We start from the raw sequence: 27,683 nt of genomic DNA on the forward strand, positions 1-27,683 counted from the left end.
AGCAGTGGAGCAGGGTCGGGAAGGAAAGATCCCCTGACCAACACGCAGGCAGCCCAGCACCAGTCGGGGTGCGGGGCAGACTGACTGTGGTTGCACATTCGCACACAGTGAGATGGACCGCACAGGCCCCAGCGGGTGAACCCAGTGGTGGAGGGCTGATGGCAGTGGCACATTCGCGTGCAGTGGGACAAAATGCGAGGGCCCTGGTGACGGTGGCAGCTGCGGCGGAAGACATGACCGCCATTGCTCCTCTTTGACCCCGCCCCCACATACAGCCTCACAACCCAGCAACTGTGTTGCCCTGCTCTGGTGAACACCTAGGGCTCAGATCCTGATACATAACGGGCATGAACAGGCCAAAAGATGGCTCAGGAAGAACTCAAAGCCCCAGAGCTGATAACTCTAAGCGACCAAGAAATAGCCAGCCTCTCAGATGCACAATTCAAAACACTGGTCATTAGGATGCTCACAGAACTGGTTGATTATAGTCACAAATTAGAGGAACATATGAAGGGTAAACTAATTGAAATGAAGGGAAATGCACAGGAAACCAATGGTGATGGAAAGGAAACGGACTCAAATCAATGGAATGGACCAGAAGGAAGAATGAAACATCTAACCAGAAAATAGTAAAGAAACAAGAATTCAAAAAAATGAGGAGAGGCTTAGGAACCTCCAGGACATCTTTAAATGTTCAAACATCCGAATTATAGGGGTACCAGAAGGGGGGAAGAAACAGCCACGAGTGGAAAACTTATTTGAACAAATAATAAAGGAGAACTTCCCCAGTCTGGCAAAGGAAATAGACTTCCAGGAAATCCAGGAAGCTCAGAGAGTCCCAAAGAAGTTGGACCCAAGAAGGAACACACCAAGGTACATCATCATTACATTAGCCAAGATTAAAATGAAGGAGAGAATCCTAGAAGCAGCAAGGGATAAGGGGACAGTCACCTATAAAGGAGTGCCCATCAGACTGTCAGCTGATTTCTCAAAAGAGACCTTACAGGCAAGAAGGGGCTGGAAAGAAGTATTCCAAGTCATGAAATCCAAAGACCTACAGCCAAGATTGCTTTATCCAGCAAAGCTTTCATTTAGAATGGAAGGACAGATAAAGTGCTTCTAAGATAAGGTCAAGTTCAAGGAGTTCATCATAACCAAGCCCTTATTATATGAAATGCTAAAGGGACTTATATAAGAAAAAGAAGATGAAAAATATTAACAGTGAAAGGACAGCAAACTCACAATTATTAACAACCACACTAAAACAAAAGCAAACCAAAAGGACAGCTAGATCAGGAGTGGAACTATAGAAAAGAAGAACACATGGAGGGTTAACAACAGGGGCGTGAGAGGAGGAGAAGGGGGGAGAAGGTACAGAAAATAGCATAGACAGTAGGTAGAAAATAGATAGGGGGGAGGGCAGGAATAGTAGGGGAAATCCAGAATCTAAAGAACTTGAAACACGTGGTTATAAACTAAGGTGGGGAGAATGGTGGGGGAGGGGGTGTGCAGGTAGAGCGGAATGAGGGAGGGGAATAGAACAACTATAATGGTATAATCAATAAAATATATTAAAAAAATAAAATTAAAAAAATAAAATGTTTTAAAACATGAATTAGTAATATATAAACATGTTAAGCAGAATTCTGTCTCGAACATTTCCAGAAGAATACTTCTAATCTTTATTTTGAATTAATCAGGCACAAAACAAATTCATTGTCCACTGTGATTTTACAGTCAGTCATTTGACCCCTGCAATTTTAAACCCTGCAAGACAATCATTGCCTTTGTCAGTTTAGTCATTATAACAATTTTTTTCCCAAGTATTTTTTTATTTTTATTTATTTTTTGGCTAAGTATAAAACACAAACTCAGTTGAGTTTTCAATCAGGAGAAATCTGAAACATTTTAAGAGAGTTGTCACTGAATTATCAGAAAACAGACTAAAAGAAAATGACTCCGTAAGTTCTTCATGACTCAGTTTCCTATCAGGCTATGTTCGTCCCCATTCGTGGTCTCTCAAAATGTTGCGTTTAATTTTTCCAGTGATTGTCTTTGGGAGGTTTTCAACAAATTCCACCTAATTAACAAAAACATATTATGAGACACTTGATTCCATTTTGACTTATTACACTGTCAGTACAATAGTAGAAAGTATTCATGAAGTTATGTCGTTAGTTTTACTTAGAGTATGGGGGTTGTCTGAGCCTAAGCTCATTGAATTTGGAGGGTACCAGAAACTTTTGTTTATATAGTAAGGATGACAGTGGTGCTTCATTATGTTTTTTTTAAGTGCCCATTCACTCATGCTTTGCTAGAAGAATGTAATCTTTTACTCCATTGCTTTCTTCCAGTTTAAACTAGACCTAGGCCTCGACTGCTCCAGGCAAATAGAGGCCTTATCTAAATGCTCAGAGTATTGTTAATTCTAGGGTTTTGAGCTTTATTTTAAAAACTGGGTTCTGCAGGTTCTGCAGGAGATTTAGAGATAATTTTAATTATACACTATTTTCTTATGCTTTGACCTACACTCCCTCAAGATAAGACTAAACTATATTGTAAAATAACCTCACACTTCTCTGAGAATCAACTGGTCACTGAGTGAATTTAATGGAGAAAATGTAACTAGTTCATAGGTTGATATTGACTACCTGTTTGCCAAAATGATGCCAGTTGAAATGGGATTTTCATCATTATCAACCAGTAGGATTCTTGGACTGCGAGGACATTGCAGTGCCATCTCTCTGTATAGAATTATTCTTAAATAATTATTCTTAAATAGAATTATTAAATAATTATAGAATTATTCTTAAATAATTCTATACACAGAATAGAATTATTAAATCCTGTGTATAGAATTATTTTTAAATCCCCCTTTGAAGAATGTTTCAGGAAAGATTTAACAGTTTAGATATTTTCATCCTGAGCCTTAAATTTGGTCTCTTGAAACTTAAGGGCCTGCACTTTGAAGTTATAAGCATCTTATGGCCTAAGAGTACTATGGTAGATAAATCATGTACTGTCTTTAAAAGCAGTTTGCCACCATTGTTTTTCTCAGGTGGTCTGATTTAGTCCTGTGAGGCCTCTTGTAATAGTTACTCAGTTTTACAGAGTTGATCAAAACTTCTGGTTTATCAGGTATTTGTAATATCCTAATACAAAATATTTTAAAGCAAAATTCTTATAGCTAAAAAGTTGAAATATATAATCTGTACAGAATGAGCCAACCTAAATTCAAAAGCTAATAAAATCTATATATTGTACTTACTAGCTTAGGCCCTGGTTTGGTCACATACACTTATTTTTGGGCAAAATACTTGCCTTTCTTGGATATTTGTAAGGTGCAGTTGATTTTTTCACATGATCCTGAAGTTCAAGAGTTAATTTCTCTGGGTTGGATGATTTAAAGGGTGCAGATAAGACAATAAAAGCTTTCACTACCTGTAGGAGAAGAGTGAATTTATCTTGATACATTTGTTTTTCAAACACAAGAGTTGGGAACCAATGCTGAATGCAGGTACTCATGATTTGTTAATAACTTAAATGATGAATGCAAATGGCCATTGATCACTTCTGAATCTCTGAACAAAATGTTGGTGGGTACAAGTTGAGATTTTGAGATCTAATTGCAGATGGTGGCTTGTGAGTGTGAGGAGTGTAGTGTATCAATAAAGCTGAGGGTTGTTTTATATATATGTTGCATATATATTTAACATTTCAATCTGACTCATCCTTTTTATTACATAGGCTGTCCTTGGCTTGCAGCTGACCACTTACTCCATCAAACCTGTACTGTTAGGAGCATGTAGTAGGGTGACAAATGGAGGTGCTAGGGAATGTGAGGTTTGAAAGGGGTTTGAGGAGGCCTAAAGGAGGATTGTGTATGATGGGAGATGGAACCTCAGGAAGGATCGATCCACCTTTGAAAGGTCTTTCTTTTTTCTTTTTAATACTCACTCAAGGATATGGTTATTGATTTGAGAGAGAGAGAGAGAAGAGAAACATCTTGCCTGATATTTTTTGCTTCTCTTTGTAATGCTATTTAAAACCCATCAGTTAGATAATTATTGAGGTTAGCGAGTATAGTTTAAATTATTCATATGTTGATTCTAATTTGTGTTTACTTTTGATGTTTAGCTGAAATCAGTTATATTGAGAGAATGAGAAGATGGTGGCAGGAGAAAAATATTTTGGAGAATGGACTCCAATTGAGCAGGGAAGTGGTACAGGATGTTTGAGTGTGGGATCCACGGGGTCACTGCAGAGGGTCACTGGTGTATGAGAGGACAGGGGAGAGAGATGTGGGAAGGTACTGATAGGCAAATTGGTTTTGTAATTTTTCCACTTGCTGAGGTCTGTAGGGACTTCCATGAGGAAAGGGATCTTTTCCTTCCATGCTGTATTTAGAGGTAAGGTATTGTTCTCATTCCCCAAATTTCATTTCATCAGTCCTGAGGAGGTTTGTGGGACTTGTTTGGCAACATGGTCACAGTCTCCTATTTGCATTGTTTCTCTGAGAAAATACATTCTTAGTTCATGCTAATAGTATATACAATAATAACTGCAGTTTTTGCTTATGTAGTATGTGTTAGCCTTTTTTTTTTCTTTTGTAAGAGTACCCTGACTTTCCTATGGAGGATAGCCCTAACTTCTCTCTGGCAGAATTGACATTGACTCCTACTTCCAGTGACCAGTATATGACCCATTTCTGGACAGTCGGCATATAGCATTCCCCAGACCACATTGGTTAGAGATGTGATCCAAGATAGGCAAATGCCATTCTGGGAATTGCTTGAAACTTGGAAAGAAAGCTGTCTTCTCTGGGGTTGTGAAGCTGTGCACATCTGGAATTGGTTGCTGTGAAGTAGGAATAGCCTTCCAAATGGAGGGAACATAACAGAAGAGCTAGTAAATGGAGAGACTAAGTTTTGCCAACTTCGTGTGAACCCTTGGATGTAGCTGTACCTGTAGACCTCACTTATGGGTGAAACAATACATTTCTTTTTTGTAAACTTAGGTTAGTTTGAGTTGAATTTTTGTTACTTGTCACCAAAGTAATCCTATTACATCCCCTTCGGGATACAATTCATGTGTAAAGTTGATTGCCAATGTACTTTTTTACCACATGTATGCCTCATAATGAGAATTATATGACTACTCTTGATTTACTCTTTAGAGTGGCCACATGGACAGAACTTGAAAATATAAAATAGCTATTTTAATTGGTGACATTCATGCTACCTCTCCTCTGATTGGGTCTGGACTGCTGACAACAGCCGATTCAACAACTGCTGGGTGCTCAATCAGTGCACTCTCAACTTCAAATGGTCCAATACGGTAGCTAGAAGAAAAGAGGTATTCGATCACTACACCACCAAGTCAGAAATCTCTTTTGGCAAGTTGTTACTTTCTAGCAGTGGTTAATGTACAAACCCAGAGGAAATGATGACATCATCAGCTCTGCCGACAAACCAGAAATACCCATCGCTGTCCATCACTCCTCTGTCTCCAGTCACATAAAAATTCCCTTTTATCGTCGCTGCAGTTTTATCTGGGTTGTCCTAGAAATCAAAAGATGACATTGGGGATTAATTTGGCCAGAACAGAAAAAGGGGTATGGCCTTTGCTGGGTGGCTCAGTTGGCTGAAGCATCATCCATACACCAAAAGCTTATGGGTTTGATTCCCAGTTAGGGCACATACCAAGGTGGATTTGATCGCTGGTCATACATATGGGAGGGAGGCAATTGATGTTTCTCACATCAACATTTCTCCCTTCCTCTCTCAAAAAAAAATCAGTAAATATATCCTCAGGTGAGGATCTAAAAAAAAGGGGGGAAAAGGGGTATGGCACCCATAAAGTGACTAGTACATTGCACATTCTATTTCTAAAAGAAATTGGTTTTTTAAAGGCAATTCCTAGTATAGAAAACAAAAGGCCTGAGAGTATAATAAAAAGTAAATCTTTCACTTCTAGTGCTTTATATAACACCCTCTCCCCAGGAGCCTGCCCAGGTGTGAGGACAACCACTGCAACCGGTTTCTAACATAGAATTTAACCTTTACGAAACTCTTAGGAGGTAGAAGATATCTCTTTTTCACAATTGAGGAGATAGACTTGGATGGTGTGACTTGCCCAAGGTTACAGAGCAAAACATGATGGGTATGAAATTTGGACTCAAGTCTGTGTGACTTCCTATACCACATTTTTCATTAAAGTATAAATAGCACATTCTACATTCTTGTACCACATATTCTGAGAAGAAGCAGAAGGGCCGTGTAGACTGTAGTCTGAGGGCAATTTCTCCTTCTTTGCCAGGTGGAAGGATGTTGCCATTTTCATCTATAACCTAAAATGAAAGAAACAATGTAGGCTTTTAAAATTTCCTTTTCACAAAATGAAAATGGATTATGAATATTTATATGATGAATAGCAGAAAACTATATAAAACATTCTTTATTGAGCCAGGCATGTGTTACCCACCTGGACATCATAGGGTAGTACTCCCTTCCCCATCGAGCCTGGTTTAATTTCTTGTCCTTTCTGATTGGCACAAATTATTCCCTATTGGGAGGGCATGTTTCATATAAGTATATAAACATTCATATTTAGTAGCCATTTATATTATGACAGTGAAACTTAGGATTCAGTTTTGACCAATTTTTTCAGTATGCAAGCTCATATGCTCATATTCTGAAATATTTTAGACCAGTGGTTCTCAAACTTGAATGTTTATCAGAATAACCTGGAATATTGTTAAAATAAATTGTTGGGCCCTATCCAAGAGTTTCTAATTCAGTAGGCCTGGGGAGGAAGGTTCTGAAAATCTGTATCCCTACCAAATTTCCACAGGCTGCTAATACTGCTGGCTTGAGACCCACACTTTGAAGATCACTCTTGTAGGCCAAGGGTGCCATTAAGTGCACCTTGGAATAAATTCCTTACTGGGGCTCTCTGGGGTCCTTCCCAGTGTGATGGAAAGATGAGCTGCACAATTCTTAACCTCTCCAATCCCAAACCTCTCTGAAACTCCTCCTGTGTGGGGAGGAAATGGGAAGACTGTAAGGAATAGTCATAATTCCCCTCCAGCAAAACCTAATTAGGTAGTTCAGAGGTTTTGGTAACTACTGGCAAGGTAAAGTATCCTGAGAAGCTCCCTAAACATTTAGAGCATGATGGAGACACTTGCGGGGCTCAGTTGACAGTCCTGGGGTTAAAAGGCTTTGTCCATTAAACATACCACTTCCGTCTGTCCATAGCCCTCGTACAGTTCCAGCCCAGTCTGCCCCTTCCACTGTTCCCGCACCTCTGGGTTGAGCGGCTCCCCTCCTGTCAAGCAGTGCCGCAGCTTCTTGAATTTATACCTTGAGAGACAGAGTTGCATGGGTCTTTAGGGAAGAAATCTGAGTGGCTTTCATTACAAGATAATTGGGATGTTGTAGCAACAAGCAAATGAGTTAGGAGAGGAAAGTCTCAGGAGGGTTAGGTTACTTAAGAAATATTTGTTGAGCACGTCCAATCTTGTCAGATGTTCCAGGCATGATAGTGATTAAAACAGAGTTTCCTGACAGACCTTATATTTTAGCAGGTTATTAAAAAGGAGAAAATGTAGGAGAAAATATTAATAATGATATTAAGCACTTATAAGTTATATATTATTAATTAGTTGAGCATTTACTATGTTGTAAAGGCTTTAGGAGCATTCTCATAATCCTCATAAACCCTACTTTACAGGTGAGAAAACTGAAACTGAGAGAATTTAAAGAACTTTCCCAAGGCCTTACATTAAAGGGCTGAGCTGGATACTCTGTCCTTTGCACTTGGCACTTGTGAGGTGCCTCACCAAGCACTCTGCTTACACTGAATTCTCACCATAACCCCAAGAGGTGCTCTTAATCCTCATGGATAGAGTTAAGGGAAGTTTATCAAGGTCATCTTGAATGTCCAAAGTCACACTGTTAGTAAGTAGCAGAGTCTTGCCTTTTTGACTTTGGAGCTTGAATTTTTAACCACAGGCCTCAGGTGAGAAAGTTTGGAACAGCCTTACTCTGGTACAATGAGGTCCTAACTGAATCAAAGGGTGTGGTAGGGCACGAATACTGCCTATTCAAAATAACCTTTGAGTAGCCCTTGAATTACTCTTGAAATGTGACCAGGGTGCTCACATTTGAGGGCTACAAAGGAATTGACACTGACTAGGATGAGAGAAGATTCATATCTGCTTTATTCTCTCATAGTGCTCTCCCTGTTGGGTGTCCACACTTTGGGGGAACAGAGGGTGGGTGAGCCTGCACTCACTATTTAAACTGTTTCTTCTTTCTGTCCTCATGTATTCAGTGTATATTACTTAAACATACATTGCAACTGCACTGGATATTCAGGTGACTTGGCCAAATTGAATAGAATCTTCAAATTATAAGACTTCATTAGTTTCTCTTCAGGGCAGTATAAATGCATTATGCTTGTTTTTTGTGGGGTGGGAGGTGGTGGGAGTTCTGGGACTGTAGGACTTAGGTTTTCCCTGGAAAATGTTCAGAAGCTATCCCTGTTATTCTTGAACTGGGGAGCAATTTTGCCTCCTTCCCCATCCCTGGAGACTTTAGCAAATACCTGGAGACATTTTTGATCATCACATCTGGTGGAGAGGGAGGTGTTACTGGCATCTAATAGATACATTGCTGCTCAAAATCATAAAATGCACAGGACAGCCCCTCAGGGCACAGAATTATTTGCTCCCAGTATAGCTTTTGTTTATAGTTCAAATGAAGATTTCTGCCCATGTACCTCTTTAGGTCTTTTTGCACAAGCATCCGGTACACAGTGGGAGCACTGCACAGGATCGTGATGGGGTAAGTGGTAAGCGTCTGTATGATGGAAAGACACAGGTGTCAAAAGTGGCTCATTAAAGACCATGACTAGAATTGATGTCTACAACCCCAGATTCTCTTTCATTTTAACATGTACCCATCTCATAGGGATAAGAAAGCAAATACTTATTAGTTGTCACCAGTGACTGTATGTCTACTGGGAATTTTCAATATTGGAAGGAATATGTATGTATTACAGTATTAGACGTACACAGTCAAATTTAACAAAAAGTGAATTGTTGAATTTGAGAGCCACCCTTAAGTTTTAACTGGTTTATTCTACTTTGGGGCTGCAAATTACCTATCATGGTGGAAGTTTGAAGTACTGACTACTGGATAGTACTGACTCTGGATCTATAAGTGAATCTACCAAAACTTTTCAAACACTGTTTCTATAAAAGACTTTAGTCCTTTTGAGTGGATTGATGAAATGCATAAGTAAGGCATTTTTGGGCCTCTTATTAAGATTGGCAGGACTCATTAAGCTTCTAAGTCTTTAAAATCAAAGGCATCTTAAATCTGGAGAAATAACGTTTTAGAGCTCTTTTTTCTAGACAGGTTCTACTATATTACATAATGAATCAACAGTGTATATTAAATTTAAGCATATGAGAGATCATTCTAAAACTGTATGTCTAGGTTGCCTGGATTATCATAGGTCAAGTGTAACTCTTGATCTGTAAACAAGCATTTCAACTGTGTGTATTTGCTCCCTACATCCCAACTATTCTTAATTAGTGTAGCGTCTATAACTAAGAACAGTGTGAAACCATAAACATTTTATAGTACTTAAAATGCACATTATTTTGTAAAATAGTATTCTTATTCTAATATCTTATTTAATGTTATATTAAATAAGATTAATAATATAAGAATATATCATTACATGAATATATTGATATTAACAGTCTAATGTTAATGTTAATATCTCTTACCTAATGTAATAGCAAATGCAATATTAAGAGGTACCTTAAAATAAAAAATTAGGTATAAAATATTACATATTTTATAAAAGTATACTTGTTTTACAAATGTACATTTTGAAAATACGGTGTTAATTCATCTACTTTAGGGAACTTTGCAAACCTGATGTAGAGATTCCAGTTCTTATGTTACCTGACATTTCTGTTAAGTTGTCAAGCCATCTATCTTTTCCAGCCATTTAACAAAATAACAGGGTGAGGATAGCTTTTATGGACAGACAAGTGTAGTGTTTATTTAATGATATGTATTTTGTTAAACTTAATTGGTGTTGCACAGTTGAAAATAATTGGACTGAATCCCATTTTTCTAAAGGCTAAATTGGAGCCATTAGATATCTAGCTGTCTTTGGCTGAGAAGGAAGAGCATGCTTGGTTTCAAGAACAATGTTGAGTTCTGAGAATTAACAAAGCTTCTCATGGGAAGAATGAGCTGCTCTGGCAGAAAGGTGACTCCACCTTCAGTTTCCTCCACACAGGGTTTCAGATTTATCAGTTATTGTCTTGTTTCACTAATCAGATTTGTTTAGACTGGAGACTTCTACTTTGTTATTTAGAACGAGACTCTTCAGCAGGTACAGATATAGCAACATTAGCAAATCCTTAACAATTTGAAGCACATGTACATTCAAAAGACCTGAAGACTCTAGGTCTTAAAAAGGAATGATTTCCATAAGCCCAAGAAGTCCTGTGTTCTAAGGATTCATCTCTCTGTGGTTTGCGGGGAGACAAGAGAGAGAAATAGCCAGAAGTTATGACTTACATCTAGGAAGGTATTAGTGTCAAACCGGGCCATCTGATGCACAAAGATACAGGCTCCCTGAAGCCAGGAAGAAAACATACTGCCAATGGCAGCCTTGATCCAGCCAGTGTCGGACATATTCCATATGATATCTGACGACTTCAGATCTAGCCAATACCTAAACAATATGGAGGAAGCAACAGATAGACAAAAACAAAACAAAACAACCAGGAAAGCAATCAAACTGGTGCCTTTGAGGATTGGCTGGAACCTCAATGGCTACAGAACAGGGTCAAAGGAAGTCCCAAAGCAGCATGAGTGATTCTACTTCCCACTTTTGTTAGAAAACTTTTTTCAGAATCCTAGGTAGTCTGAGAGTGGAGTGGGAAGCTGGGTTTGGCATAATTTTCTGAGTTTGTCCATTGATGCAACAAATATTTATTGAGCAAATATTATGCTACGCACTGTTCTACCTAGGATAGTGAGCAACATAGACCAAAAGATCCATGCTCTTATTTTAAGGTACTAGAGAGTGAACAAGCACACAATAAAGTGAATTAATATGTAAATTGATATAATTTTAAATAGTGATAAGTGCTATGAGGAAAATAAAACAAGGTAATGTGATAGTTTGGGGATATCCAGGAAGACCATCTTTCAGGGTACATGAATCTACCTGGTAGTGAAGAGAAGGAGCCAGAGATACTCTCATGGGGATTTGTTTAAGGTCGATTCCCAAGTTCTTGCTTGATCAGTAGTAAGCTTGTGCCATGTACTGAGCTAAAGCTGGGAGGGGGCGTCAAGAGTTGTTTTCTAGATGTTGCATGGGAGATGTCTGGTAGTGATGCAAGTGGAGGTGTTAACTAGATGGCTAGATACACATATTAACAGCTCAGGAAAGAATTTAACCAAAACAGGGAGTTTTGCTCCCTACCTTCCACAGAGGGTATACCCAATTCCAAGGCTGCTCTGAGAGTGCTGGGCCATCTTAGGAGAACCTGTGGTCCCACTGGTGAAATAAATAGCCATTGGCTCTTGACTTTCTGTCTCCACACAGGTGTGCTCTGCAGAGGCAGACCTGTAAAATATAGACCGCCAAATGGGGGCTGAAGATGGAAGATCAGTTCAACTGGTGTTTCTTTTGTTCTGCTACTTATGCTCTCTTGACACCAAAGATGGCTAATAGAACAGAACCTAATCCAAAGACTCCCTGAGAGGAATTTCCTCATGAAATCCTAGAGTGACTTTTAACAGCTCAGTTTAGCCTAGTGCTAAGTTTTAACAGCTCACTTCTCCTCTCTTTCTCAAAAGATTTTTATTTATTTATTTTTAGAGAGAGGGAAAAAGCAGAAGTAAGAGAGGGCGAAAAACATCAATGGGAGAGAGAAACAACATTGCCTCTCATATACATCCTTACAGGAGGCAGCACCCACAATCCAGGCTTATGCCCTGACCAGGAATCAAACTGATGACCTTTCACTTTGTGGGATGATGCCCAACCAAATGAGCAACACTAGTCAGGGCTAACTCTCTCTTTTTAAGCTCTATTTCCTCATAGGCCAAAGGGATAGCTAAAATCACTTTCAATTTTAAAAAGAGGTATGTTTTACTTATTTAAACACTTTTTCTAAGTGCCTTTTTAATCTATGAATTTTTAAACAGTTTGAATCTTTGTAAATTATTATTACATTTCAGGAGCTTTTATGATTTAAAGGAAGACCTTTTGGCATTTGAATTAATGTTTTTAATACTTTTTATTTAATATCTTCAATATCACCAGCAGACACAGTTAGTTGCTTACCAAATAGCATCCCTTCCTTTCTCCTTGAATCAATAAACTTCTGATTTTGTTCAGGTATCTTGTAGCCATGTGCTTCAGATGGGGAAACTTCCCTATATAGATCTTGGAGGTTGGGAGTGGGAAGTCAAAAATTAATCTTGATTAATCTAAACCAATCTGGTTTATGCATGCATTTATGGTCAGTGAGAATGGGAAATGTTTCCTTGCTCTAGAAAAAGTCAGGAGGAAAGGATGCTGCCTTCCTCTATCCCATCCATTTTGTTCTCTGGCTTTTGGATATTGCTGTGAAAGTGCATGGTGTCTGGAACTATACAGCCATACTAGGATCATGAGAGGAATTAGCAGACACATCTGAGGTGGCATGATGGAAAGATGAATGAATCTGGATTCTTGCTAACTTCATCGACCCACTGAATTAACCAACTCTCATTCCACCTCTGTACTTCTTATTTGTGGTATAATAGAATTTTTGTCTTGTTTAAGCCACTTTTGCTTATGTCTCCTATTGCCAAATCCAAGAGCATTCTAACCCTTAGCCCTGTGTAATGCTGTTTGCATAGAGACTTCCAACAATCCCTTCCATCCTTGTACAAGCATGTCCTCTTCTCTTAAAACTGGGCTGGCATTGTGAGTTAGTTGGACCAGTAGAGTGTGGCAGAAGTTCTGTGATTCTTCAGCCTAGGCTTCAAGAGATTTTTTTCCTCCCACTTTCACTGGGAGGAACACATAGCTATTGCATAAAAATGTTCAGACTGTTCTGAACATTCTAACCCACAGAGTCATTAGCAAATAAAATGATTGTTGTTTTACACCACTAAGTTTTGGGATGTTTTGTTACTCAGTGGATAACTGATAAAATGCTCCAAAATTTTTGAGACTCTTATATAATAGTTTTAACTTCCTAGGTTGTAGGAAATAGGGTAAAGGACATTATTTTAGTTAATCTTGATGACAAATAAGTAAAATTATCTTTGAAACTGTGAAACAGTGAGCATTAACTATATAAACTTATGCTATATTGTCAAAAGTAGTTTTATGAACTATTAATGCAGTATTTCTTGCTAATTTGCCTCTTCCATTGTATTGATTCAATATATAAATAGAGTGAAGATGGTATGTGTTAGGTGGTAGATAAGAGAATTTCTTCACAGTGTCTGATACCTGTGAAAACAAAAAAATACTTCCTATTTTGAATGCTTCTCAAACCTGTATAGAAACCTTTAGTTATAATACTTTTTCATTTTTTCTTTTACTAAAAGAAAGATATTACAAGCTGTGAGTGGCAAGGAGATTTTCAAGCAGTGACTCCATTATCTGACTTCTCTTTTTCATGTGATATTTGAGTTATGTCTTTCTGCATTTTTCAGAACTGATTAAATGTTTATGGCTTTCAGAATTGTCTTTATCTACTTGAGTCTGAGACTCATATCTACCACTTGCTAGATATTTGGGTGTTTGTAGACCCCTCAATCTCAATATGTCCAACTTTGTACTCTTTCTCCAGCTAATGGTAGCCATCCACTCAGTCACCCAAGTTAAAAAGCAGATCAGCTCAACTCCTTCCTTCATCCTCAATGTCCAATCAATCTCTGAGTCTTGTCACTTCTTTAGTGTGCCTCCTTCCCTCCATCCCATTCAACAGAGCCCAGATTTAGACCCTCATTTTTTCTGCCCTACATTAGACTCCAAGATGGTCTCCCTGATTCAAGTTTGGTTCTTCTAAATTTAATTTTCTATACAGCTCTCAGAGAAATCTATTTAAAATTCAGAACTGACCTTAACACTCCCCTTCTTAAAATTCATCATGGCTTTCTTCGATTGTAGTTTAAATTAAAGATTTAGCATGCATGTGGGGTCTTTATATGAGAAGCTATACTCTGGCTTCCACTGTGACTCCTTAACTGTCCATCTCCTGCATGCCTTAGGATGTTTTTGCTTCCATATCTCTGCTCATGCCGTTCCAGTTCACTCAAGACCAGAATTCAGGGTTTTAGATACACAGGGAAGGGTCTTTTTTACTAGGATAGGAAGGGAGAAACATCATTCTGGCCCACAATTTTGTCATTCTCTACATCCTATTATAAATATTCTGGAAAGTGTTCATGGACTTCTATCCTTGAGAGGCAGAAGGTTGAGAGGTCTTAAAATGAACTCCTTGAGTAGAAGATTAACTCTAACCTGATTAGACCTGATTCTTGCTGTTTGTGGATTTCTGAAGCACTGGCCAACTGTTGACAATGACAACTCTCCTTTCCTTAGTTTTTAGAGAAACAGTCCATGGTACTTTTGGAGTTAGGATACTCCAAAGTTCTTTTGAAGTAAGGATTCTGTTTATCTTTAAAATATCCTCCCTGAATGTATAAATTTTAATTTGAAATTCACATGAATTCAAAGACCCCTTTCTTTTGTCAATTTTGTGGTGCCTTTAAGGTTTCTTGGGGACCCAGCAGAATGCTGGAGGAGCAGTCTCTGACAAGGGATGCTTGCTGCCCAGGGAGTATGCAGAACAACTGGGAGAGGGAAGAAAACAGAACTGCAAAGTATATGTATTCCTTTGTTAATCCTTTAAAATGTTTATTTTCTATATCAGTGCAATGTACAAAAGCACATGATGTAATTTATAAATCAGTAAATACACATGTGTCAGGGGAGCATGGTAAAATATTTTACTAATCAAGATGCATACTCAAATAATCTGGATATCACTACCTTAGGGAACTACTGCACTGCTAAAGGACTTTATTAACTTTAAAATAATAATGATAGTAATTATAATTACTCTTAACACTCTGTGCCAGGCATCATTGCTAAGCCCTTCCCATGCGTTATCACACGTGGTTCTTCTGTACTCCATGAGGGAGATGCTGTCTTTATTGGCATTTTATGGAGAAGATACAGAGTCTCAGAGATGCTACTTGACCTATGCAAAGTTACATAGTTTATAAAAGACACAAACAGGATTTACTGGCGTGGCCCTTGGGAAAGAATTTTGATATTGGCCAGTAGGGTTTGGTTTATATTAATTAGTAGGATAAAATTTTTTTCCCACAAAGAAAATCGCTCTATTATTCAACAGGGATTTCATGGATTTTTTTCTATAAACTTCTCTAGGAGATTTTTTAAAGAAACATAAGCTACTTAACAGATATTTGAAGGATCATACCATTTAGTAGCATTTTCCTTTCTTTTTTACAATTTAGGAAACACTTTCTCACATATTAGCTGATTTTATATTGCATTACTCCTTGATATATGCAGAATAATCATCCCCATTTTACATACAAAGAAAACTGAGGTTAAGTGATCTGTTTTGTTGATTCTTTGGTAAATATTTTTAAAGCACCAGCTTCATGGTAGGGACTGGGGAGAGAGTGAGCCATTAAACAAGCAGTGCCTCTGCTTTTTTGGAGCTTACAATCTAGGACAGGGACTAGCAAACTTTTTCTGTAGTGGACCAGATAGTCAATATCATAGACTTTGTGGGCCTTGAGATATCTCTTGCATCTATTCAACTCATCTCTTGTAAGATAAAAGCAGCCATAGACAATATGTAAACAAGTGGATGTGGCTGTGTTCCAATAAAACTTTACTCATAAAGCAGGTGCCTTGCCAGAATTGGCCCACGGGCCCTAATTTGCCAATCTCTGTGGTATAGGAGAAAACCAATAAATAAGGAACAAGTGATTGGACATATATTCAGATAGTATTGGGGCTATGAATAAAACAACAGCACTCAAAGTCCAGAGTGGCTGGAATTCTGCTATAGATGTGGTGGCCGTGGACAGCCTCACTAAAGGAAAACATTCAAGCTGAAATCTGATGGGAAGGATTAGGGAAGAGCATTCCAGGCAGAGAAACAGCAGGTGCAAAGGCCCTGAAGTAGGGCATGTTTGAGGAATAAATGGGTGACCAGAGGGAGTCAAGGCAAGGAGAGTGGTCCACAAGTTAGAAACTACCAGGCAGGGTGCTCACCACAGGACGAGGTGGGACATAGGGCAGTGGAAGCAGAGCTGCAGTCCTTCCTTCTGTTCTTAAAACCTTTCATTAGGTGATTCTTTTCTGGGAAGGATTCCAGATCAGCCCATATTGCTGAGTCCATGGAAGCAAGGGTAATCTGAGACATGGCTGTGGTGTTATTTCTGCTTCTGACACGGGGCAGGGGAAATACTCACTGAAATAACTCCTGAAAGCTGAGCCACCCCTTACGGCTGTGTGGAGACACCAGGAGCTTGGTCTTCAAATCAGGACACTCTGATGTGATGGACTCTACTGCTGGGGCCACCTCCTCACTGACAACGAGGCACTTGGCCTTGGATGCTTTCAGCCTATAGAGGATGTCTTTTGAAGTCAGCTGTGTTGTTCCTGGCATGAAGATAAGCCCTAGAGAGGAGAGAGGACCCTGAGCTAAAAAAACTGTTGTTCCCTAGGTAAGACTGATGACTTAGGCTTTATGCCTGGGCTAGGAAGAGCTGTGCAGTCTAGTCTTCAGCCAACCCTGCCTTGGTTCCCAGGGATGGCCCATGGGACCCTGATTGCTGGGAGATACTTAGAGCTGTGTTCAGAGTCTGACAGTCCTTGTGCCTAAAGCTGTCCTTATAACTTACTAGCTTTGTGACCTTGAGCATGTTACTTGATCTCTCTGTGGCTTCCTTTCCTTATCTGTAAAATATAATGGGGAAAATAATAGTGTCTGGCATATAGGAGGCATTATAATGCTGAGCTATTATTATGTAACATTTTTGTGAAACATTTTAATCATTATTTAACACTTAAATAGCTCTTTATAGCTTATAACATTTTTATGAACACTTTTGACCCAGTGGCCTCCAAAGTGACTTTTGCAAGATAATTCACAGGGGGTGAGAAAAAAATTTAAAAAATGTTAAAATATTGAATTCTTGTTTATAGGAGACCATTCAGTGTGGCATGGGCCCAGCTCCCACTTGGAGATGCACAGGATCCATGCCCACGGATAGGTTCTCCCACAGGAAATCAGGCCTGCATTGTACCTAGGCCACTTTGAGACTTGCTTTTGCTAAAACTCCCTCACCCTGAATTCAGGCAACAAGTGCCTACTGTAACTTCCTAAAATCCATGCTAAACCATCCAAGGATGAATGTAATCAGTTCAACCACTTTTCCCTTTGCATTTGCAAATATCCTTCTTCTATGATGTGATTAGCAGCATTGGCTCATTTGTTCTCTGTAAAAGGTAACCTTTCTCTCAAAGGTTCCCCTTGAGAGAAAAAACTATGCTCTCACCCTTTTCCTCCACAGGACTCGGTAGTCCATGTGAATTTCTCGTAACCCATCCACAATGTGGTGGACCCCACAAGCCGGGGTCTGCATCACTTTTTATCTCATTTTTGTACATAATTTATAATATGCATGTTATATTAGTATAGAACAATATAAATAACTATCTAGATGAGAGGATGTATATCCCAGATATTTTTATTGATGGATCATGAAGCCAAAAAAGCCTGAAGAACACTGTTCTAAGCAGCCCTTTGGGTCCATGCAGTTGCTGCCATTTGATGGACTGTGAGGTCAGCTCACAGCTGGTGAGTGGCAGAATCTGCTCTCAAACCCAGGTCTTCCTAGTGGTCTGGTGCCCTCATAGTGTTCCTACACTGCTTACTAAGGTGATTCTGAGTTTATTTCACTTCCTCACTTCATCTAAAACACTGGCCTGAAGCAGGCTTGATTTTACAGTGCCAGTTCTTTGTGAGAAGAGAGATATGAGAGTTATATGGAAGATGGTTTGTTCTTTCTAAAGTGAATCAACAGGAAGAAAGCAGGATGTATGTAGAGACCTGCTACCATCTATGGAGCATATATTATGTGCCTGGTATCTCACTTGAAATTAATCCCAGTGTATAGATAACAACTTGTCCACAGTTCTCAAAGCCAGTAAGTGGCAGAACCAGTGTTCAAAGATACATATCTGAGACTCCCAAGGCCTGTACTGTATATCAGAACCTTATTTCTTGGTAAGTACCCTAAAGTCAACTAAATAGGAAGATGCAAAGTTGAATTCCTAGGAGGGAAACTTTATTTATAAAATATATTTTAAAAGATCTTAGATATTATTCTTTCTTGATAAAACAAATAAATATGTGATGATGAGGAAGTTAACTAAGAAAACACCTTAGAGGATCTCAAATTGTTCACTCAATATAAAAATATAAGATTATTTATTTTGCAAACCACTTGTTCTTATTAGCTCAGAAATTATTAGGACCATTGGTAGATTTGTGGCATGAATGGGTTCAATGGATAGGCAGCTGGCTTGGAGGTAAAAGAGGAGATTGTCTTCTGTTGGATTGTAGACTACATGGACTTTATAGCAAAAGCAAAATATTTTGCCATATGGTACAAGCATCTCCATATTCACTCAGCAGCCTTAATAATTTGGAATTAGAAAATATTCCTCAGCTGCTTGCTTAACATCTAATTAATTGAATGGTTTTGACTATTCCGCTTGTGTTTTTTTAATCTTCACATTTCATAAATTGCATAAATCATGTTAAGTAGTATTAAATACATTTTTATGACAAATAAACTACCTTTAATTCTTTCCAACTCCAAGTTGGTTTTATACTAGCAAATTCCTTTTTATAGTGAATGTGAAATAAATTTTATATGTTGCTGTTTTGATTTAACATGGGCAGTAAGAGCATTATTAACACCATTGTAATAGCCTTATAATTATCTTTTAATGATAACCATCAAATTGAAGCATCATAATTTCAATTAGCAATAAACACACCTCCACTAAACTTTATTCTTGGGAAAGTTATAATTTATTTGATCATCTTTATATAGTTATTTCCATTTTTTCTATTTTTGACCCTATTGCAATAGATATCTTTGTGTTTTCTACAGAAGTATATTCTTACTTATTTTTTATTTTATGAACATTTTTGTTGTATTCTAGAATAGGGTTTGGCAAACTTTTCCTGTAAGGGGCCAGATGGTAAATATTTTGGGCTTTCTGGGTCATACCATCTGTGTCTCGATTAACAATCCCACTGTTATAGAACAAAAAGCGCCACAAGCAATTTGTCAATGAGTAAGCCTGGTTGTATTCCAATAAAACCTTAAAACTTTATTTACAAAAATAGATGGCCAATCTGTAGGTCATGGCTTTTGCTGACCTCTGTGCCAGAGAAGAAAAGAATCCTTTGGAAATTGGGGGTCCATTATAAATTACTACTTTGGGAGAAAAATGTGTCAGTGAGTATATTCATCTTTTTGTCTGGGAGGAGGTGGAGGTTTTCCAACTGGGTCCACAGTCACATTTTTATAAGTTCTTGCATTCTAAAATGCTTTTACTTCCTTTTGTATTTTCATATAAGGGAGAATCCAAATACATGAAGAGAAGTAATTGCTGTATCGCCTGGATAAACACATCGCAATCTAGCTTTGCAAAAAGGTGTTGGTACCCATACTTGATTTTACAGAACTCAGTGCTTAAATCCCAACTGCATAGCTTTCGAGCTGTATGACTTTTGGCAAGTTTCTTAACCTCTCTGAACCTCAATTTCCTCTTTTGAAAAATGAGCATCACAATACTATCTACATTTTAAGGTAGTTTTAAAATTATTATTACATTATGATTGCTCTTAATTTCAACTCTGATTTTGCTGTCCTTTGTAAGCATAGCTTCTAGTCAGAACTAAGAACTAAGAAAATCTCAACTTTTGGCTTCTCTCTGTTTCTGCCTGATTTACAAAAGTTAAATATGGACACTGACCTGTTCGCATACAAGCCACGTTGACCAGCCACCACTCAGGGATTCGGGGCAGAATGATGGCCACTCTGTCTCCTCTCTTTAGGCCACAGGGCTCAGTGAGCACATTGGCAGCCTTTCGGGACAAGATGCCCAGTTCTCCAAAGGTCCATTTCACCTCGCTTCCTTTGCCATTCACCCACCAGAGGGCTGGGTTGGCTGGTCTCTCTCCTGTCTGGCCACAGGCACATGGAAAGAGAGGAGAAGGCTTATGTGACTGGTCACCAAGTAGATGGGACATCTACCATTGCTTCCTTTCAGTACCTGTGCCTATGGATACAAGTAACAGCACTCCTGATTGTCTTTGAAGGAACTACTCCTCTCCTATTGAATGCAGTTTTGGTGAAACATCACACCTGAGTGCTCTCCCTTCTCTGACAAGTGGGTGGGCATGTGATCCAAATAAGGCCAATCAGATATCTCCTGGACCTATCAGCTCTTGGTGCTTATGCATCCTCAGGGAGATGGCCTAGCTTCTGTCCTTGCCGGGGCTGACAGTGCCAGCTTCCCACCCAATTTTTGAGCTCTCCCACATATTTCCAATAAAGTTCTTCCTTGTTTAAGTTAAATTTTACAAAATCCAAATAACCCTAATGGATGTCCAAGGTTGATTAGGAACTTTTGGGTATTCACACCCAAAAGGTTGAGAGTGTGAGTTTCATAGATAACAGAGAGCAGGGTGGAGGGCCATGGGGGTGGGAATAGGCATCAGCATGATTGCTTGATTTCTGGAGGAAATTTATCACCCATGCTTTTATAAAGCAAGTGATCTGTGGTGCAAACTCCTTACTGTATACATTGCCTGGGGGGAATGTATACTCCCTATTCCTTATTACTCCCTAGTCCTTCTCCTATCTGGAGTGCTCATTTTACCTTCCCTGGTTGGAAAAGACTTCAAAGCCCAACTTCCACATCACCCTCTGTGAAGCCTTTCTTAGCCTCCTCTTTGCCCATTGACTTCTCTGTGTTCTGCAGCATCGTGTTCACATTCCCAGGGACTCCACTTTACTTTCTTGTATCACAGATGCATCCTTTCCCTACAGACATGAGCTCCATAAGGTCAGGGATTGGCTCAGGTACCCTTGAAAGTAGCTTAGCTTACAGCAAGCAATCTGCAACACCTGTGTGGTGATGGGATTTGATGAAATAATATAGGTCAATGTTTCTCAATCTTTAGTCATTTGAGCATCACTAATGTTTGTCAAATCTATTTACATTTGTGCTATTGTTCTTTGTATTTTTATTTACATCAACTCACTTCTACTTGTGTACATTTACTTAAAAAGAAAATGTGTTTAATCACCACCATATTGGAAATCAGTACCACCTGCTAAAAAGTTTACTGAGAAATAAGTATATTGAAAACACAGTATGCCACTAAATTTTATCTACAGATTATTATATTTTACCTACTCTCTCTGTTCAAAAGAGTTTAGCAAGTGTTAGAGTGGCGTTAAAATTTAGTGGATTGAAAGAAAAAATTTTCCTTCTAAAAGGAGGTACTGACTTGGCATTGTTTCATACCTTGTATATGTAGTACTTAACACAATTTTCTCTCTCTTTTTTAAAGATTTTATTTATTTATCTTTATAAGGGAAGAGAAGGAGAGAAGGAGAGAAATATCAATGTATGGTTGCCTCTCATGTGTCCCCTGCTGGGAACTGGCCCGCAACCCAGGCATGTGCCCTGACTGGGAATCGAACTGCGATCATGTGGTTCGCAGGCCCGCACTCAATCCACTGAACCATGTCAGCCAGGGCTTAACACAATTTTCTGAATCACAGGTTCTTGCAGTGTGTTTGGTAGGCACTATTAGGTAAAGTGTTCAGCTTAGTGTTTGTCATCATGTGGGGGTCAGGAAGCACAGACCTTGACCTGAGTTTTCAATATACTGTGTTTTCAATATACTTATTTCTCAGTAAACTTTTTAGCAGGTGGTACTGATTTCCAATATGGTGGTGATTAAACATATTTTCTTTTTAAGTAAATGTTACATTGCAGATACCCTGTAAGGATTGTTGCTTTGTTCTTCTCAACCTCTAATTCTCTTCTGATTACTCCAGTGAAAACTATTCACAAAACCAAAGCTCAGATTACTGGTTTTTTTTTTTTTTTTTGGATAAGCCTGTGACAAGCTCAAACAAATGAGTGGAGAGCAAAGAACTTCGAAAAAATGAAGGAAAAGAGGCATGACTGAGTAACCATGTTGAAGGGGGTTGTGGAGGCTTTGGAGAAAGACACCCATGTATAGCTAAGCCTCAAATATCTTCCCTGGGGAGAGAATAGGGCAGTTGGGAAAAAAAGGAAATCAAGAATTGAATTGAGAATGACCAGTGGACCCCAGAACAAGGAAAGGGAAGTTACACCAAGCACCTGGAAGCCAATTGTCTTATACCTTCTCCTTTTGGGACCACTGGTCCAGCACATCTCCTGCAAAGTTAAAGTTCTTAGGCAATGGTCTCTCACAGCGATTGATGGCTTCAAAGTCAGCAATAGTCAGTGGCACCTGAAGCTGGTGATATCTGTGAAAGTGCCGGCCGGCTGGCTTGACCAGCCAGATGAATCTGAACGCCTGGTAGAGAGAAAACATCTTCATGTTTCCCAAAGGGAGTTGTTGTCTGGCACAGATGTGGAAGTACAACACAGCCTGTGGGGAGAGATGGGTGGGAAGTGTTACTCTCTTCCAATGCCTGTGGTGATACTGGGAAGTGGACTTGAGGCTGTGTGCCCCTGAGAAGTTGAGAAACAGCTGAAAAACACTCCATCCTTCTTTAGAGCTGCAGCAGTTAGCCACTGACCAGCCTCCCTGCCTCTGGGCTCTCTCTCTTCATTCTGTCTGGAAGCAGATAGCCTTAAAAAATCTTTGCAACCATAGAATTGTCAAGCCCATCTTCTGACTCTAGCTTCTGTCCAAATAAACAATAGATGAAGTATTTGCTGTGTGGATTAACATTCAAGGCTCCCTTCTGTCTGCCTTGTACTCTGAAGTGTTTTTGCTTACTCCTTCCTCTACCTGAATTTCCTCTTCTAGTAAAAGCAGCTCATTCAATTTTCATAAATGTCCATTTCCACCACTGAGATTAGGTCTGCCATTCTCCTTGCTTTTGGCTACCCTACCTGCCTCCATTATAACTAGTTAGAAACCTTGATCTAGTCCTGGCTAAGCTCCTTTCATGTTGTAAGACTTTGGAAAAATTATTTATCCCTCCTATGCCTCAATTTTCTCATCTGTAAAATGGGGAAAGTATACCTCCCTCTTAGGATTATTATGAGGATTTGTTAAGATAATGCATATAAAATGCATACCATATAAAAAGCGCCTTTAAGTTGTTAACTAATGCTATTGTTAAGATTGTTTTCATTGGTATTATTTGGCATAGTTTCATGAAATAGTCTGATAGTATGAAGCAGGAGACCTGACCTTTACTCCCAGCTCATTTAAAACTAGGTTCGTGACACTGGCAAAGTCACTTTTCTTTACAATTGTCAATTGTAATCTAACATTTTTTCTAATTTTAAGATTTTTTCTTCTTTTGAGTTTCCATAATTTGCATAAATACTACTCATGTAGCAATTGTCTATCTTGAATCATTAATTATTGTTTTTAACATATATGCCCTGTCCCTCTAACCTACCTAGACTGTGTGGGTAGAGGCTATGTACTGCATCCTTAGCACTGGACATGTCTCACAGAGCTTCTTCAAGAATAAAAGCTGTTGTTTACTAAATGCTTGTTGTGGACCAGAAACTGCACGTTCTTGAGAGCATTTCACATTATCGCAAGCTTGTGAGTCCAGTGGTATTGTTATCTCCATTTTACAGTTGGGGAAACTGAGGCCCATGTTGATTTAAGTAACTTTCTCAAGGTTATCCATCTCATGATGGCAGAGGCAAGGTTTGAACCTATATGGTTTTGTTTACTAACCTCTGCTACCTCCTTGTATTGTCTTCTTCAATAAATGTTTCCTGGTGGTGGTGTACTCCCTCAGCCTTTTTCCCTGGAGTCCTACTTATCTGGTTTGCATGAAATGGAAAAATGTGCAGGTACAAAGGGTGTCTGAGTCTTCAGCATGGTGAGAACAAATAAGAAGAACAAAGGCTGATGATTTTTTTTTCTTTGCCAAGCCATCTTTGCTGCTCTAATGACATTTAGAGCAACATGGGAGGAGCCCATTTCATGCAAATGCAAGTTTTTGGCAATACCACTGGCTTTGACCTCTATTATATCAAGATAAAAAGAAGAGGGATAATGCCTTAGCTGGGCCATTTGCTGGAATTAGGGTGGAGGCATCAAGAGTATAGAGGAGCTGGAGGAGAGGAGAAAGTCAGTAGAGGGACATGCCCATGACACTCCTGAAAGTGAGATTTCACCTTCCTCCTAAATATACGCATTCACACACATGCACATACATATATCACACACGTCTTGCATCCACACTTGCCTCTCTTGATGACCTTTGCCAAACTGCTTAATATTTTCAAGTGTCGTTTCATTTGTGCAAAGAGAGTAATGCTAATACTTTCTTCATTAGCTCATTGTGGTTTTAAGTGGGCACCTCAGCACAATGCTTGGTACATGTCTAGGATTCCTGCTCATTCAAAATCAATCCTCAAAACTCTTTAGGGAAGAATTCTTTAGTTACTCAACATACACAAAAACTAGAAAAGGCATTGGACTGCAGACACTAACATCTTGGTGGCTTATCTTATTTTTGCCTTTATCATAAGTGTCTTTTCACTGTGCTCCAGGCTTTTGAGGCTGAACTCAGGTCTCATCAGTCTGAAGCATTCTAGCCCTCATCTTCATAATTTTGACCTTTCTTGGCTGAATTGGAAAGACTCTCAAGACTTGGAGCACCTGGGACATTCTTGCTTCCTAAGAAGAATAATTCAGGGAATACAGCAGATGGTTTCTAATACAAATCTCCCCTCCATCTTCTCCAAATTAAAAAAAAAAAAGAATTTTCTCGAATATTTCTTATTTCCTATACCTCCATGGACAATTTTTTTTATCTCTCAATAAATCATCAAATTAACATACCACATATCTAAAACTAAAGTTTAAAAAAATAAGCATGCAGTTCTTTATTTCATTTTGCAAATTCTCTACTTACAGTTCTGTATATTACATGATTGTGTTATAAAATACAGTCATTTACAAAAACACTCTATCTGTACAAACTTGTGTGTAAAAATGTATGGATAGTTGCATTTCTATACATCCCAGTGTATATTTTTAAAGCATGCACAAAAATTAACTTTGGTATGGTAAAACTACTCTATGTGCTGTCATAAACAGTATTTTTATGTTTATTTATATGTTTATAAAAGTTTATCAGTTTCCAGAACCATACAAAACTGTGCATTTAAAAATTCATAATATAATAGTAGGAGTTGCCAGATCTCAGAAAATGAAGGTAGGGGTCAGGTACTGCAAAGAAAAGAACTAGAGTATCCCAATATGTAAAAAGAAAAATATTTAACTTCTGGGAATATATCCTAAGGATCCCAAAACACCAATGCAAAAACTATATATGCACCTCTATGTTCATAGCAGTGCTATTTACAAGCCAAGATCTGGAAACAGTCTAAGTGCCCATCAGTAGAAGAGTGGATAAAAAAGCTGTGGTGCATTTACATAATGGAATACTATGCAGCAGTAAAATAATAAGGAACTCTTACATTTTGCAACAGTATGGATGGACATGGAGAAAATTATGCTAACTGAATTAAGCCAGTCAGTGAAAGACAGATACCACATTATGTTCCTTATGTGTGGAATAGAATTATCACAATAAACTAACTAATAAAATAGAAACAAAGCATAGATACATGGAACTGACAGCTGCCAGAGGGGAGGTGAGGGGACAGGCTGAAAGATGGTGAAGGGATTAACCAAAGAACATTTATGTACAACACGTGGACATAAACGACATGGGGACTGACTTAGGGAGAGGAAGGTGTGAGGCTGGGTGGAAGTGGGGAAAGGGAGAAAAAGCAGTAACAACTGTAATAGCATAAACAATGAATGAATGAATGCAAAGAGAAGGAAAGGAAAGAAAAGCAAAGAAAACTGGCTTGTTGGGCTGGCAAATTATAACACATAATTTTCATGGCAATGAAGGTAGTTTGGTAAATTGCTTGATATGTATAGGCCCCTGGGTTGGCCTGTGTATCGGCTAACACACTACTTTCAAATGCACAATACTATAGTATCAAATGTTTTTGACAAAGAAGAAATCCATAATAAAGCTAAATAACATTAAAATAAAAGGAAATATTATAGTATCTGTTTTACAGTTTGTATATCACACTTGTATATTTCTGTGTTTACTTCCAGTCTCCATAAAGAAAAACACTTTTATACAAAACATACTAAAATTTTACAAACTGGTATAATCTGAATATATGTTCAGCATTTTCTGTGTTACGTGAAATGGGTTTTGCATATGCAAACACAATCTTTAATAATAAAATAAAACCCAAAATATCACAGAGTAGGATTTTTCAATTTAACTTATTTATTTATTTTTGCTGGCAACTTTCCTTTTTATCTCTTTGGTGTACTTTTGATTTTCTGAAAGGCCTATTCATACAGATAGGCTTTTAAAGGAGATCACAAAACTCTCAAGAGTAATCCTTTTGCTTTAAATAATCATTTCCTGGTTTGGGATTTTATGGGAAGTCCATATTATTCTAAGGTTAAATCTGATGATCACTAACCATTTTAGATCACAAAATTATCTTAATAGAAATCTCTTTCTCTATTTCCATATATGTTTATGGAAACAAAATATCTTCCAAAAGTAGCTGTAGAAGTGAGAGTTGAATTAGGTGATTTCTAAAGTCTCAGTGATTTCCAGAGTTAATTTTAAGGGAAACCTTAACAGTGAAAAGACATTTGAACAATTGGTGTACACTCAGAACTGCATTATTTTTGTGTGAAATCTTGTTTAATTCTCTGCACAGCCCTTTGAGGCCAGTATTTTATTTTATGTATAAGGTGACTGAGGCCCTGAGAAGTGAGTAATTTACCAAAAGCCATTCATGTAGCAAGCAGCACAAATGCCAGACCACATTTGTTGTGTCCAAAGCCAATCCAAGGAAACAGTCACAGGTTTTTGCTACATTTCTCCAATGCTCATAAAGTAGAACAATGAATTTTCCTGTCAAAGGGACATTTATCCAGGGTTGTCTTCAGTTATCTAATTATGACAAGGCAATGTGACTCTCCGCCTATTGCTGCTCTGTAGATTTAAATACACTCTTACAACTTCTCATTCACTAGAATCACTTCCATGTTACTACATGCATTTTTTCCTTACCAGAAAATGGTGTTATGGGTGCAGAAAGACCTTCAGCTCCTTCACAAAGACTCAGCTGTGAATCTGCCAGGAAATTGGTTCCTTCCTTCCATTCTTTTCATAGCACCCATACCTCAGAGCCTCAGGTCTCCAGTGTGCAGTCAGGAGGGTCATAATCCCCAGGGAGGTTTATCG

The 27,683-nt window shown here is 38.5% G+C and overlaps 1 protein-coding gene across 1 annotated transcript; it reads right to left on the reverse strand.

Annotated features, from left to right (window-relative positions):
• Window positions 1–1,666: 1,666 nt before the first annotated feature.
• On the reverse strand, window positions 1,667–27,683 carry LOC118993414 (acyl-coenzyme A synthetase ACSM4, mitochondrial). Its single transcript, XM_037055793.1, has 14 exons — window positions 27,510–27,683; window positions 22,580–22,831; window positions 20,149–20,359; window positions 16,563–16,770; window positions 11,524–11,667; window positions 10,611–10,767; window positions 8,785–8,864; window positions 7,241–7,364; window positions 6,484–6,564; window positions 6,248–6,349; window positions 5,434–5,561; window positions 5,242–5,341; window positions 3,322–3,441; window positions 1,667–2,080 (listed from the first exon to the last, which is right to left on the reverse strand). Exons 2-14 carry the CDS (start codon window positions 22,778–22,780, stop codon window positions 1,994–1,996), a joined length of 1,743 nt encoding a protein of 580 aa, XP_036911688.1. The 5' UTR covers window positions 22,781–22,831; window positions 27,510–27,683; the 3' UTR covers window positions 1,667–1,993.

This window comes from Sturnira hondurensis, unplaced genomic scaffold, assembly GCF_014824575.4.
Source record: "Sturnira hondurensis isolate 20B ecotype Veracruz unplaced genomic scaffold, ASM1482457v3 Scaffold0008729, whole genome shotgun sequence".
Lineage (NCBI taxonomy): Eukaryota > Metazoa > Chordata > Mammalia > Chiroptera > Phyllostomidae > Sturnira > Sturnira hondurensis.